At 38.5% G+C, this 14,131-nt stretch overlaps 1 protein-coding gene across 2 annotated transcripts in view; it reads right to left on the minus strand.

The window, feature by feature from the left end:
* TRPC6 (transient receptor potential cation channel subfamily C member 6) overlaps positions 1 to 14,131 on the minus strand; it is a gene marked incomplete at both ends in the record, with an annotated part of 91,449 nt that overhangs the window by 7,347 nt on the left and 69,971 nt on the right. For both annotated transcript variants that reach the window (XM_079539778.1, XM_079539777.1), the window contains 4 exons: positions 937 to 1,132; positions 2,841 to 3,105; positions 6,306 to 6,533; positions 8,925 to 9,138. In XM_079539778.1, coding sequence (XP_079395904.1) covers positions 937 to 1,132; positions 2,841 to 3,105; positions 6,306 to 6,533; positions 8,925 to 9,138 — 903 coding nt within the window. The remainder of the gene's footprint in view (positions 1 to 936; positions 1,133 to 2,840; positions 3,106 to 6,305; positions 6,534 to 8,924; positions 9,139 to 14,131) is intronic.

Below are 14,131 nucleotides of genomic sequence, written 5' to 3' on the forward strand. Positions count from 1 at the left end.
TTTAGCTAAGAATTTTACTACTTTAAACTGAGCTTATGAAAGGTTAGGGGATTCTTCCTGAATTCCTTCCACCTGCTTAAAAATGTGATTAAATCTATCATCACCACAATTTATGTTTAACATTTATAATGGTTAAAACACTTATTTTTCTCCTTTGTGTAAATCACAGAATTGTAGGAGTTGGAAGCGAACCTCTGTGGAACCCCCCTGCTAAGGCCAGTCCCCTACAGCAGGTTGTAGAGAAAAGTGCCTGGGCTGTTTTTAAATATCTCCAGAAAAGATAAATCCATGCTTCTTCAGTCAGTTTCTCTCACCCTCAAAGTACTAAAGTTTTCAAGTTCAGATGGAACTTTCCTTGTTTCAGTTTTTGCCCACGCACCCCTTGGCCATGAGGGCACACTGTCAGCTTATGGTCAACCCCTGGACTACCAGAACACCCAGGTATTTCTCTGTAGAGTTCAAGAGAAAAGCTCAAGTCCGTTCTGCAGAAATAAATAGAAGTTTTGTTCCTGTGAGGACAAAAGAAATGGTTGTTTACAGTAAAGAAGGAAACAGTGTGTTCTAGACTGGCAAGATCAAGGCGCAGGAATGAAAACATCCTTGTAACAAGGACACTACGCACTACTTGAATAGTAACTACAACAACAACAAGGTAAAGGGAAGATTTACTAACTCACAACATACTATCCTTTTTAGGACCCTAAGACAGTTCAGTAGCAGTTCTTTGGTCCAATCTAGTTCTCACTTCAAGCACAAGCATCTGAGCAATTTCCAGCTATTTTATAATAAAAACGAAGGTTGGAATTAATATTTTTGAATAATACATTCCAAAATCCTATGTGTTATTTTTCTTATAAAAGATGACAAGTAGGTAGCATTTCCAGGAGATGTAGACAACCAGATGTAAAACTATTTCATAACAAATGGAATTTTTACCTCAATTTCCTGAAATGAGCTGTTAATCATGGCAATAAGCATGTTCAGTAAGACAATGACCATGGTAACATTATAGACTCCATAAAGAACGTAGCCAATATTTTCAATGAACTTGTGTTTATAATTGATAACAACTGATTTAACTTCTGACAGTCCAAATATAGCCCAGAACAATGTCTTGAAACTTTCTTCAACACTAAAAGGAAAAATTGAACACACGCACATTAATGAAGAACTGTAGAGCCTTAATGTACAAATTGCCAGCAACTGTTTTTATACGGAGTATAAAATTTTCTGTTAACGCAATGTACAACTCCTCCACCATAATATTATGCAGAAAAGGTTGACTACCTAATTTTACATGTATATGCTGTTCTATAATGTAATGTCATTCCTAATATTTAAGAATAAATATAAAACAATAAAAAATTTCATTCAGTTTAGGAATTATATGCACAGTCTCAAAAGAATATTACAGTGATTCACTATAAACTTTATTCTACATGCTACATACTTGCCTGTAATGTTAACATAAATAACAAAAATTACTAACCTTTACATGCTTCATTATAATTGCATGAACAGTTCGTAATGGCAAAAATTGGTATTAATTATTACACCATTAATATGAATGGTATTCTGAAACCGTGTCCTCAGCTTCTCTGACTGCAAAGCAGTACTCTTCAAAAAAAGTGTCTTTTACACTGAAATCCTGAAGCTGAGCTTTTACTATTCCCAGAGATGCAGGGTAAAGATAATAAGCCATGGCATGGTGACTGATTTTCTGATTATTTTTTTTTTTACAGGTTACTATTCCTCCTTTATATATATGTATGTGTAGAGAGAGAGGGAATATATATGATATATTAAGTATATATTATAAATACACATAGACATAAATTCAAATATCTGGGGCATCTATTCCTATCTGCACCCCTCTCTAGATGTATTTTCTCTTGCTTTGATGAATAAATCTTATTTTCCAGCAACCTGAATGCAGAAGCATTGCAAAGCACATTTTGGATTTTATTGCATTATCCTTAAGGAAAAAAATTAAATTCATAATTTTTAATTGTGAATCTACCTGTCTGTATATAATATTCTATCAGCACTCTATCTGAGAACTGAAGTTTTAGGTATTTCATCTATTGTGTGAACTAATAGTAAGAAGAAAATTAGTAAAAAAATTTCCATCTTGGTCAAGTTTGTTTGTTGGCTGCGTATGCTTTGTAATTGCTACAGCTTGAAATACCATGACAGCCCAAAACAAAATGGACACAGAAAAGAATGAGTTTTCATTCGAGTGACTTATCTTAAAATCACAGTTAGAAATAAGATGTCATAACAAATTTACACCAAATAAGTCCTGAAACAGAAAGAGTAAATTCAGAACTTCATTTCTTATGGTGGAAAAGAAAAAAGACTAATGGAATAACAAAAGTATACTTTTTCCTCCCAAGATAGAACAATCTGTTGCCATAGGAAACTATGGAGAGACAGGTGGCTTAGACCTTTGGCCAGAAAGAATATACAGAACTGCCTGAATTAAAGGATAAGTATTTTATAGTGTGTATCACACTGTAGTGATCAGCCTGCTTCAGTGAGAGGACAGTGGCAGCTAACTGAGGAACCAGCTCCCACATGCTGCAAGGAGCCACCATGCTGTGCTTTGAAGTTGTAATGCTGACTGCCCTCACAGCACGATCTGTCCTGCAGGCCCAGGATTAAGAGCTCATCCACTAACATACAAGAGAGAAAATAACTACTTAACACAACACAGAGTGATTTTTAAAAACAATTATAATCTTGTGCAACAATTAGTAAATGTAATATATACAATGCAAGCAACCATCTTTCCTCTAAAAACAGCCCACAATCATTAAAGTCTAATCAGTTGTACTTACGTTGTAAATGCTTCATTTTGCTTCGCTCCCAGATAGTAGGAGTAGAGATTAAACATTCCTATCATGAAAGCTACAAACACCATGATAAATATCACCATGAACTTGAAGATATCTTTCACAGTTCTGCCAAGTGATATCTGCAGCGGTCCAAAGCTTTCATTGGCTGGTAAGATATAGGCTATTCTGGAGAAACTCAGCACTACTGCAATTGCATACAGGCCTTCAGATATGATTTGTGGATCAGACGGATCCCAGTTGATTCTGGCTAGAAATGAAAGATGAGAATTTCTGTTAGAATTTTGAAGTTCACCCTAGGATATTCACTGAAGTGCTGTTTTTAGGTGCATAATGGTGAACCAGAGTCATTGCAAATTGGATCTGAATTCAATGGAGCAATGCCTTGAATGGTAAAGGTACAACCTACATTTTGTTTTTCCTTTACTGTACATTGCATCATGAATTTTCAGCTATTTTCATTAGTAAAAAAGTATGAAACTTTGCTGACTGAAAGTAAGGAGCAGTTATTTTTTACCCTTTTGAACTTAAAAACCACATAGAAAATCGATGTCTCCTGTAAGCAAAATCACCAAGAGCTGTGAATACTTAGTTATTCATCTGGCTTCAGTGTGCCATGTATAACTGCTCAAATAGTGCTAGTAGTGGTTGTACGCTACTTCACAGTGCTCAGTGAATGCCTTACATGTCACCAGAAATAAAAGTGTAAGAAAGGAAGGTACTTCACTAAGGTTGAAATAGAGGTAGGATACTGGCTCTACTTACTGTACTTAATAGATCTCCACTGATTATAAATGAAAGACAAGCAAATTAAACAGTATGTAAGTTACTTGAATGTTCTCCAAATCAGTGAGTGACAATCCTGCCCACAACACAGGGTTGGAATTATCTGATCTTTAAGGTCCTTTCCAACCCAAGCCATTCTATGATTCCATGATTCTGTAATGCCATGGTGCTGTAATTCTATGATCAAGTGAATGTGGTATTGCCATTTGATAGGAAACACATTCATTTGCAGGAGGAACATTCAAGTTTGAATCTACTTAAATAAATCTTTGTAGAAAAACATCAGAATGAGAAACTCAAAGTTTTTTAAGTTCAACTCACAATTATGCTTCAGAGAAAGAGAAGAGGTTAACCTGGCATGGATTTCATACATCCCAGCAGAGTGTAATCATTGTAGAAAATAAATAATTTATATAAAAATGAAGACAATCACTGACTGATTGCTAAAGTACTGTTCTGAGCTTTTAACTAACAAATAACTATTTAATACAAGTCAGTTATTTGAACAGCTTTACATTTTATCCATTCTCAATGACGCTGAGCAACAATGCTTCGAAACATCCTTTGTATGTCCAAAAATGTTATTCTTCAAGGAACTTACTGCCATGCCCATATTCACGTCATGACAATGAAATGAATGACAGTGGTTTTAGACATAGCAAGGGTCAGTACAATCATTCCATTTCTTAGCTGCTGTGTGCTTCTTGTGGGTATGTGCAGATTGTTTTGTTCACTGAGCTATTCACTGTAAATGCCTAGAAATCTGTATAAACATGATGTATTATGTATTATCTGTATTTTTAATCTGTATAACAGAATACTGTCCCATTTTCTATAAAGAGACATAGCTGTGTAAGTTTTACCTCATTTTCTGTGAATAATTGAAAGCAAAGATGGAAGATGTTGGGTTAGTAGTTTTCCAGGTCTCATAATGGGCTGTTACCATACACCCATTATTACCATAGACAGAATTTTACCACACATAGGTATTTTCCAAACAGGCTAAAGTGCACACACTTAAAAAATTGCTCAGAGCTGCTCAAGTGGAAAATAAAGCTGCAACTTCTTTTCAGGAGCTGCCTTCCCAGGGGTGGTAAAATATCATACAGCACAAATGAGATAAAGACTTGTGCTTGTCATATCCAGAAGCTGTAAACATAATGTTTGCAAGTTCTTCAAGTAGGTGTTATCTAAAATGGAATTAAAATGTAACTAGTTGCCTTTGTAACTTAGGTGAAATTTTGTAACTTCTCTGCAAAAAATTTAGAAAACTATAATTTACTGAGTTTCAAAATAAATATTATTACTCTTTTTTTCCACAATCTGGATGATGAAAAAATGTAACCTTTTCAGGAAAAATACTGGGCACATTGAAATGTGAAAAAGTGATGTAATTTGAAATCCAGATAGGAATATCTAATACAAGGAAGAGAGATGTGGTGTTATTGATTGTGAACACAAATAAACAGGGCTTAATCTTTCCTGAATTGTGCAAAATAGCTTCTACCCACTTCTCATATGTGACAAGCAAGTTTACTAACAAGTTCATTTATTATTGAGATATTAAAAATATTAAAATAATGTAATAGAGTCTCTGGGCAAAGTATTCAACTGTAGTTAAAGATACATCACTTATGTTGGCAAAAAAAGTGCATCTCATTGCTTAGCTTTACCCCTTTGTTAAATTGCATACATCTCATTCTCAGTTGTTCCAATAGAAATGTTTGCAGGATAACATTGTGCAACTGAAAAGATTAAATGACCAGGATCAAAATAATGTAAAATTTCTGAATTTAGATTATTTCAGTGCTTGATGTCTAGAATTGTTCCCAAGAAATTGTATGAGTACAGTAGGGATGAGAAAAAGAAGTACAAGTCCAGAATTTCTTTAACAAGTACATTGTGGAACTAATCATAAAATCATAAAATCATAGAATGATATAATCATCAAAGTTGTAAAAGACCTCTAAGATCATGCAGTCCAACTGTCAACCCAACATCACCATACCCACTAAACCATGTCCTTCAGTGCCACATATACATGTTTCTTGAACACATTCAGGGACAGTGACTCAATCACCTCCCTGGGCAGCCCATTCCATCAGCTGATCACTCTTTCAGAGAATAATTTTTTTCTAATATCCAATCCAAACCAACCCTGGCACAACTTGAGGCCATTTCATCTAGTATTATCACTAGTCATGTAGAAGAGACCGATCCCCACCTCACCACAACCTCCTTTCAGTAGTTGCAGAAAGCAATAAGGTCTCCCCTGAGCCTCCTTTTCTCCAGATTGAACAATTCCTGTTCCTTGAGCTGCTTCCCATAAGATTTGTGTTCCAGACTCTTCACAGCTTCATTGCCCTTCTTTGGACATGCTCCAGGGCCTCAATGTCTTTCCTGTAATGATGGTCCCAAAACTGAACTCAGCACTCGAGATGGGGCTATAGCAGTGCCGAGTACAGAGGAGTGACTGCCTCCCTGCTCATACTGGCTGCCCTATTCCTGTTACAAGCCAGAATACCATTGGCCTTGGCCACTTCAAAACACTGCTGGTTCATGTTCAGCCAGCTGTTGACTAACACCCCAATATCAATTTCTGCCTTAATGTACTAAATAACAGAAAATCTATCAATAAATTTTAACCAAATGCATTCAACTCACCCAAGGTGTAGTATTTTATGTTGGGCTCCAGTGTTGGACTTGACAGATCTTTCATATTTGCATCAACCAAGTTCTGGGCTCTGGACGCGTGCCAAAATGCCATAAACCTTGCTATGAATGATGCTGCAAAAATTGCTAACATACCAAAATCAAGCATATTCCATAATTCAAAAAGATATTCCTTTGGACCTTGAGACCAAATTTCTTTACATTCAGACCATATCATGCCTAGTAAAACAGAACAGAAAAAGCAGTGTATTCTTTTAACTTCATGTTCATTTTATATGATATTTTATTATGTACAGGGTATATCCTTTGTTGCAGTCATATAAAAACTATTTTAATCTTAGGGAGTCTGAATAGAAACTAAAATCTTTGAACCTGTTCACTCATATACATGTCAGTACTTCCTCCCAGTGTGTGTAATAATACTAATCTTTCATATTGCTTTTGCCTATTCTACTCCAAAAGCTTTCAAATAAAAGAATGGGAAGTGAGTTGTCCATCTGTTACGAACACAGAAAGAGACTGAAAGCGCAGAAATGCTCTGGCATCGTACAACCGTAGCAGAACTAGTAGCAGAACTCACATATTCTCATTTGCAGAGGACCCTGTGTGACAAATGAGCATGCAGCTAATAATCGTACCTAATGCTTTGTGAACAGGGAAAGTATCTGTTTGATTCCTAATATTAATTATCAAGTAATAACTCAAAAAATTAAATCTGGGAATATAGCATCCTTTATAGCATCCCTTTTATTGAGCAAATCCTTCCCCTTTTCAAGAAAAAGTTTTCAATCATGAAATAAATTTCCGGAATTCTCGAAAGTGAAAATAAGAAAACAAAACTTTTCATATTTCCTTTTTCATATAATATTAATTACATTAAATAAATTCAATATTACATTAAATAAATTCAATGCTATATCTGTATGCACTGAATTAATTTTTCATAAGTCTACACCTACTTCTGCATGACAGAAATAAAATAAATAGATTAAATTCAAAAACTATACATTCAAATTGGAAAAATACTGTTTGTTCTCCAATTATCAAATTTGAACATTTGTATTTACAGGATATTTGGAAATCTAAGTGTTATATTATCTCTGTAAAACACAGTTATACTCATTTATACAGTTATCTGATGAAATAATTAACAATTGTCAATGTCTTTTAAGGTTATATGAATTAGTTGATGTAAAAAAAGCTCCAATTTCAATCACAGATAGAGCTCATAAAGGCACAAACATTTAATTGTCTAAGTTCATGAGTGGAAGCAGATTTTGTTCATCTTAAAAGTAACTCTCCCATACTTAATAACCCTCCCCCACTTAATTAATAACCAGAACCTAGATCCTTAAAACATCTGTGCAACTAAACCTCACTGGAATCATAGAATGATAGAATGGCTTGGGTTGGAGGTTGCTGAGTTTGTACTTGATCCCATCACCTATGTCATTGATAAAGATGTTAAAGAGTACCAGTCCAAGACCTGATTTGTCACTGGCCTCCACCTGGTCACAAAGTCACTGATAATAGCCTTATGGCTGTGATATTCTAACCAATTCCTTATCCACCAAATAGTCCCCCCTTCAAATCCATATCTTTCCAATGTAGAGATAATGATATGGTGGGGGACCATATCAAAGGCCTTGAACAAATCCAGGTAGAATATATCAGTTGCCCTCCTTTTGTCCACCAATGCCATCACTCTACCACAGAGGATCAGTAGGTTGGTCAGGCATGATCTTCCCTTGGTGACTCTATGCTGGCTGTCATGGATTACGTACTCATCTCTCATGTGCCTCAAATCTGTTACAGGACGACTGTTCCATCATCTTCCCAGGCACAGAGGTGAGGCTCATCAGCCTGTAGCTCCCCAGGTCCTCCTTCCTCCCTTTCTTATAAATGGGATTGATCAAATAAATTGAATTAGACAGCTAAGATATTTTTTAGACACCCTGTTCAGCTTTTTCTGTTAAATAGGACCATGTCACAGAAGTGAACGGGTTATCTCAGAATATTTTTCACAGCATACACTTCATTCCTAAGCTGGACGGAAAAAGTCTACCTCTGGATACTGTGAAGTCTATTAGTTAATGATTCTCATTAGTTAATAATGCATTAAGCTCTATGTAGTATTAATTCTGAGGAAATACTTGCAACATGAGCAGAATATTAGCAGAAATGGAGAACTGGACACAACAACTTTGGCCCACAAATGTGCAAATCTTTCCCCATGGAAGCTGACACATGTGATACAAAACAAAAAACAAACAAACAAAAAAAAACAACAAACAAACAAACAAAAAAAAGCAAACAAACAAACAGAAAACTGGTAGCTGATTTCCTTAGCTATCCATAAAACTGCATTTATTCATATCGGAGATGCAGTTTTTGCCTAAGTCCTTTACCTGAATATTTGTGATTAACAAGGCACATGTAAAGGCCTACTGACATCTAGTAAGAAATATGAGGCCAATGTGGGAATGCAACCCTCTGACTAAATTCACTTTGTTCAATTTTTTATATTAATCCTTAAAAGCAAAGGATTAATTTGAGTCTAGCTTCAGTGAAATCACAGCAAGACAAATTTAAGGAATAATTAATCTTTACCTATTACCCAGGAAATAATTAACATCTCCATCCACGAGAAACACGATGTTTTCATTCTAAATAGCTGTTTTACATTGCCTGTAGTTTCATTGGGCCGGAGCTTGGTGCCATCAAATCTGTCAGCTGCATTCATGACAAGCAGACCAAGAAAAATGGTGAAAGAAGCTGCATGGGCTACAAACTTCATAAATGGTCCACGCATAATCCTTCCCAGCTGTAACAGAGGTTATAAAACAAAAAGATATTGCATTGCTTTCTTCCAAAATAAGAAAAATGAATAAAAAGAACAAGAACATAGACAAATATATGTTTCAATAACACAAAGGAACAAAGATTTGGAAATAAATTGTACTATAATGCTACACTGACAACCACATTTAAAATTTTCTCCTTATTTGCTATCTCCAGAGGAATAATTTCATTACTCACCTTCACCATATATATGTTTCTATATCAGTGTTTTGAAATAATTCTATAATTCTTTTGGGGCATCTTTATGTCTATTATAGGTAATCAAGAGAAGTATTTATTATAGTTGTTAAATATATTTCAAACTTACATTCCAGTGATATTTATGAGGTAGCAAAGAAACTGGGATTTTGACACTTACTAAAGGCATTGAAATATCACCAAGAGCACATTATGACTAAAGAATTCTGTTTCCTAACTTTCATGATGCACAGTTTGGCAGTTATTTTGCAGTTTTTTCAAGTTACTCCCCCTTTTAAAAAATGTCATTAGGCCTCAAGAGGGTATGTTTATAGTTCTGTAGTGTCTTTATTTCCTTTCTGACTCCTTTGATGGAAACATTCTCGACTCTCAATGTCTAAGCACTACTGCATAACTGTGTAGTGCAACATTAAAAAACCTAAAAGTTCCATAAAAACTTATGCAAGGCTGAACTTTTAGTTGTTATTTACTATAGAAGATATCTTGAAAGTGCCTGTATAAATATCAAAAGTCTTAGCTAGTTCACTTAGCTGGCAACAGTAAGAAAATACTTTTTTAGCCTTCTGACAAAAATCTCATGGTAATAATTGAGTAAGTACCACGGATCCCAGACAAAATATATTACTACCTGTGGTCAGAAAAAGGGAGAAGGCAGAAAGTTAAATTATCACCTTAAGTAGTTTTGCTATATTTTTTCAATAGCAAAAAACAGAATATTTTTGACTTTACAATCAGCTTTCACAGAAAGAAAGAATAAGGATGCAATGGTAAGGTCTCAATCACATTTAAAAAGTAGATACATATAAAGAAGATACTCTTGAAGAAACACTGTCAAGGTGCGATCACGGAGACGTGGTGGGACAGCTCGCATGACTGGAATGTTGTCATGGAGGGCTATGTGCTTTTTAGGAAAGATCGGCCGGCGAGGCGGGGTGGTGGAGTTGCTCTTTATGTGAGAGAGCAGCTAGAATGCATTGAACTCCACCTGGGGGAGAGCGGTGTAGCAGTGGAGAGCTTGTGGGTGAGAATCAAGGGGCGGGCTGGTATGGCTGACACTGTTGTGGGAGTGTGCTACAGGCCCCCCAGTCAGGAGGAGGAGGTTGATGAGGCCTTCCACAAGAAACTGGAAGCAGCGTCACGATCCCAGGCGCTGGTGCTTATGGGGGACTTCAATTATCCAGATATTTGCTGGAAAAGCAATGTGGCCAGGCATGCGCGGTCCAGACGGTTCCTGCAATGTGTTGAAGACAACTTCCTGATGCAGGTGGTGGAGGAATCGACGAGGAGAGGGGTACTGCTGGACCTTATTCTCACTAATAGAGAAGGGCTTGTCAGGGAAGTAAAGGTTGGGGACAGCTTGGGGTGTAGTGACCACGAGATGGTGGAGTTCAAGATCCTGAGTGGAAGAAGTAAAGCAAAAAGTAAGATTGCTACCCTGGACTTAAGGAGAGCCAACTTTGATCTCTCCGGGACCTACTTGGAGCTGTCTCATGGGCTAGGGTGTTAGAAGGGAAGGGGGCCTGTGAGAGCTGGTGGGCATTTAAGCAGCTCTTCTTCCAAGCTCAGGATCGGTGTGTCCCTGTGAGGAAGAAATCGGGAAAGGGTGGCAGGAGACCTGTGTGGATGAGCAAGGAGCTCGTGCGCAAACTCAAAGGAAAGAAGGCCCATGAAATGTGGAAAAAGGGTCTGACTACTTGGGAAGAATACAGGAATGTTGTCAGGGCCTGCAGGGATGCGACAAGGAAGGCTAAAGCCCATCTGGAATTAAATCTGGCAAAAGGGTAAAGGATAATAAAAAAGGCTTTTTAAGTATGTTAACAGTAAAAGGAAGACTAAGGAGAATGTGGCTCCCCTGCTAAGTGACGGGGGTGTTCTGGTAACGGGGGATGCTGAGAAGGCAGAGATACTGAATGCTTTCTTTGCTTCTGTCTTCAGCGAAAAAGCTCTCCCTCGGGAATCCGAGACCCTGGAGGTTAGTGAGAGGGTCTGGGGAATGGAAGACCTCCCTGCAGTCAGGGAAGAGGTGGTCCGAGAGCGCCTAGGCAACATCAATGTTCACAAATCCATGGGACCCGATGGGATTCATCCACGGGTGCTGAGGGAGCTGGCAGAGGTGATTGCTGAACCGCTTTCTGTCATCTTTGAGAGGTCTTGGAGGACGGGGGAGGTGCCTGAAGGCTGGAGGATAGCCAATGTCACTCCAGTCTTCAAAAAGGGCAAGAAGGAAAATCCAGGCAATTATAGGCCAGTCAGCCTCACCTCTGTCCTTGGAAAGGTGATGGAACAGCTGGTGCTGGATGTCATCTCCAGACAACTGGAAGAAGAGGAGGTTATCAGGAGTAGTCAGCATGGGTTCACCAGGGGGAGGTCATGCTTGACCAACCTGGTAGCCTTCTATGATGTTGTCTCTGGCTGGGTGGATGGGGGGAGAGCAGTGGATGTAGTCTACCTTGATTTCAGCAAGGCATTTGATACTGTCCCCCACGACATCCTTATAATAAAGCTGAGGAAGTGTGGGATAGACGAGTGGACAGTGAGGTGGGTTGAGAACTGGCTGACTGGCAGAGCACAGAGGGTCGTCGTTGGTGGTGCAGAGTCCAGTCGGAGGCCTGTAACCACTGGTGTCCCCCAGGGGTCTGTGCTGGGTCCGGTCTTGTTCAACATCTTCATCAATGACCTTGATGAGGGGACAGTGGCCACCCTCAGCAAGTTTGCTGATGATACGAAGTTGGGAGGATTGGCTGACATGCCTGAAGGCTGTGCTGCCATTCAGCGAGACCTGGACAGGCTGAAGAGCTGGGCAAAAAAAAACCAGATGAGGTTTAACAAAAGCAAGTGTAGAGTCTTGCATCTGGGGAGGAATAATTGCATGCACCGGTACAGGTTGGGGGATGACCTGCTGGAGGGGAGCTCTGCGGAGAGGGACCTGGGTGTCCTGGTGGACGACAGGTTGGCCATGAGCCAGCAGTGTGCCCTTGTGGCCAAGAGGGCCAATGGCATCCTGGGATGCATTAAAAAGAGCAGCAGGTCGAGGGAGATGATCCTCCCCCTCTACTCTGTCCTGGTGAGGCCTCATCTGGAGTACTGCGTCCAGTTCTGGGCTCCCCAGTACGAAAAAGACAAGGATCTCTTGGAAAGAGTCCAGCGGAGGGCCACAGAGATGGTGAGGGGCCTGGAGCATCTCTCCTATGAGGAAAGGCTGAGTGAACTGGGTCTGTTCAGCCTCGAGAAAAGGAGACTGAAAGGGGACCTGATCCAGGTCTATAAGTATCTAAGGTGTGGGGGACAGAATGGCGAGGCCGGACTGTTTTCAGTGGTGAGTGGAGACAGGACAAGGGGAAACGGCCGGAAACTGCAGCACAGGAAGTTCTGCACAAATGTGCGCAAGAACTTCTTTACAGTGAGGTGACGGAGCACTGGAACAGGCTGCCCAGGGAGGTGGTGGAGTCTCCTTCTCTGGAGATGTTCAAGACCTGCCTGGATGCCTACCTGTGCGACCTGCTGTAGGGAACCTGCTTTGGCAGGGGGGTTGGACTCGATGATCTCTGGAGGTCCCTTCCAACCCCTACAATTCTGTGATTCTGTGATTCTGTGTTAGCAGGCACAAAATTTTATATTTCTCCTTTATATGTTATTTTGCAAATTCATTCTTTTCATTATGTTTCTCGGTCAAAAAAAAAAAAATCTTTTTTAAAATTTATTAAATATTTCTTCCGCCTAATGAAATGATCTTCAACAACAAATTGTTTTGTGTTGCCTACAAGGAGAGAAATTGTTTGTCATGTGAAAAGATTCTAATTCAAGCTATCAAGGAACAGCTGTGAACAAAGAATAAAGCAGAGTTGGAAAATGATAAAGTACCTTGACGGTGTCCTTTCAAATGTATTAAATTTGTGTTTACAAATGAAGACGGGTTAGGAGACAGATGCCAGAAAGAGTCACAGACAGAGAAGAAAGAAAAAAAAATACTGAAGGAAGTAATATGAATATAATTCTTTATCAAAACCCATTAAATTTAAAAGACTGAACCCCTAGTCCCACACCCCTTTCAAAAGAGATATAAAAGTATTTTTACAATAGGTAGCAAAAAACTTCCTGGAGGTAGGAATGACTACAGTTGAAGTGATTACACAAAACCTGGAAGTTATTACGATGTTTCTATGTAGAGATCCAAGAAAAACATGTAAAGGCACTTTTAAAATTTGCAGTCTTCTTAAGGAGATCATATAAGTCAGAAAATAGGAATAAGGTAAAAAGAAAATCAAATATAAAGATAGACCATAATCTTTCAGGATACTGAGATTTTTCTATAAACTAAACTCCCTGTTTAACGCGCTTTCAGTGAGGGTTTGACGTAATACATTGTTTGCCATCGCAGAGACCAAGGGTATGGTCTCGTTCTGTAACCAAAGTGCTTTTGCACGTTTCTGATTCTTTGTGCTGTGATCTCTGTTTTGGAGAGTGCTTTATACATCTGTTCAGGTTTCAGTTGCCATGTGTGAAGTCAGGAGTTCTCATCAGTATTCCTCATGGGTCTCTTCCAACTCAGGACACTTTAAGATACTATGATTCTAGGACAAGATATGGAACTGTTATATTGTGGTTCCTTCTACTCCCTCTATAGGGGTAACCTGAAATTGCTGAGGACTGGAATCTGTGATTCACATTATTTCTCCCCTATATCTGAAGAAGCAATGATAAACACAACATTATGGAGCATGGCATTATTATAGAGAAGATGAAATAGGACTCTGGGT

Source organism: Tetrao urogallus (genome assembly GCF_951394365.1).
Source record: "Tetrao urogallus genome assembly, chromosome: 1".
NCBI classification, from domain to species: domain Eukaryota; kingdom Metazoa; phylum Chordata; class Aves; order Galliformes; family Phasianidae; genus Tetrao; species Tetrao urogallus.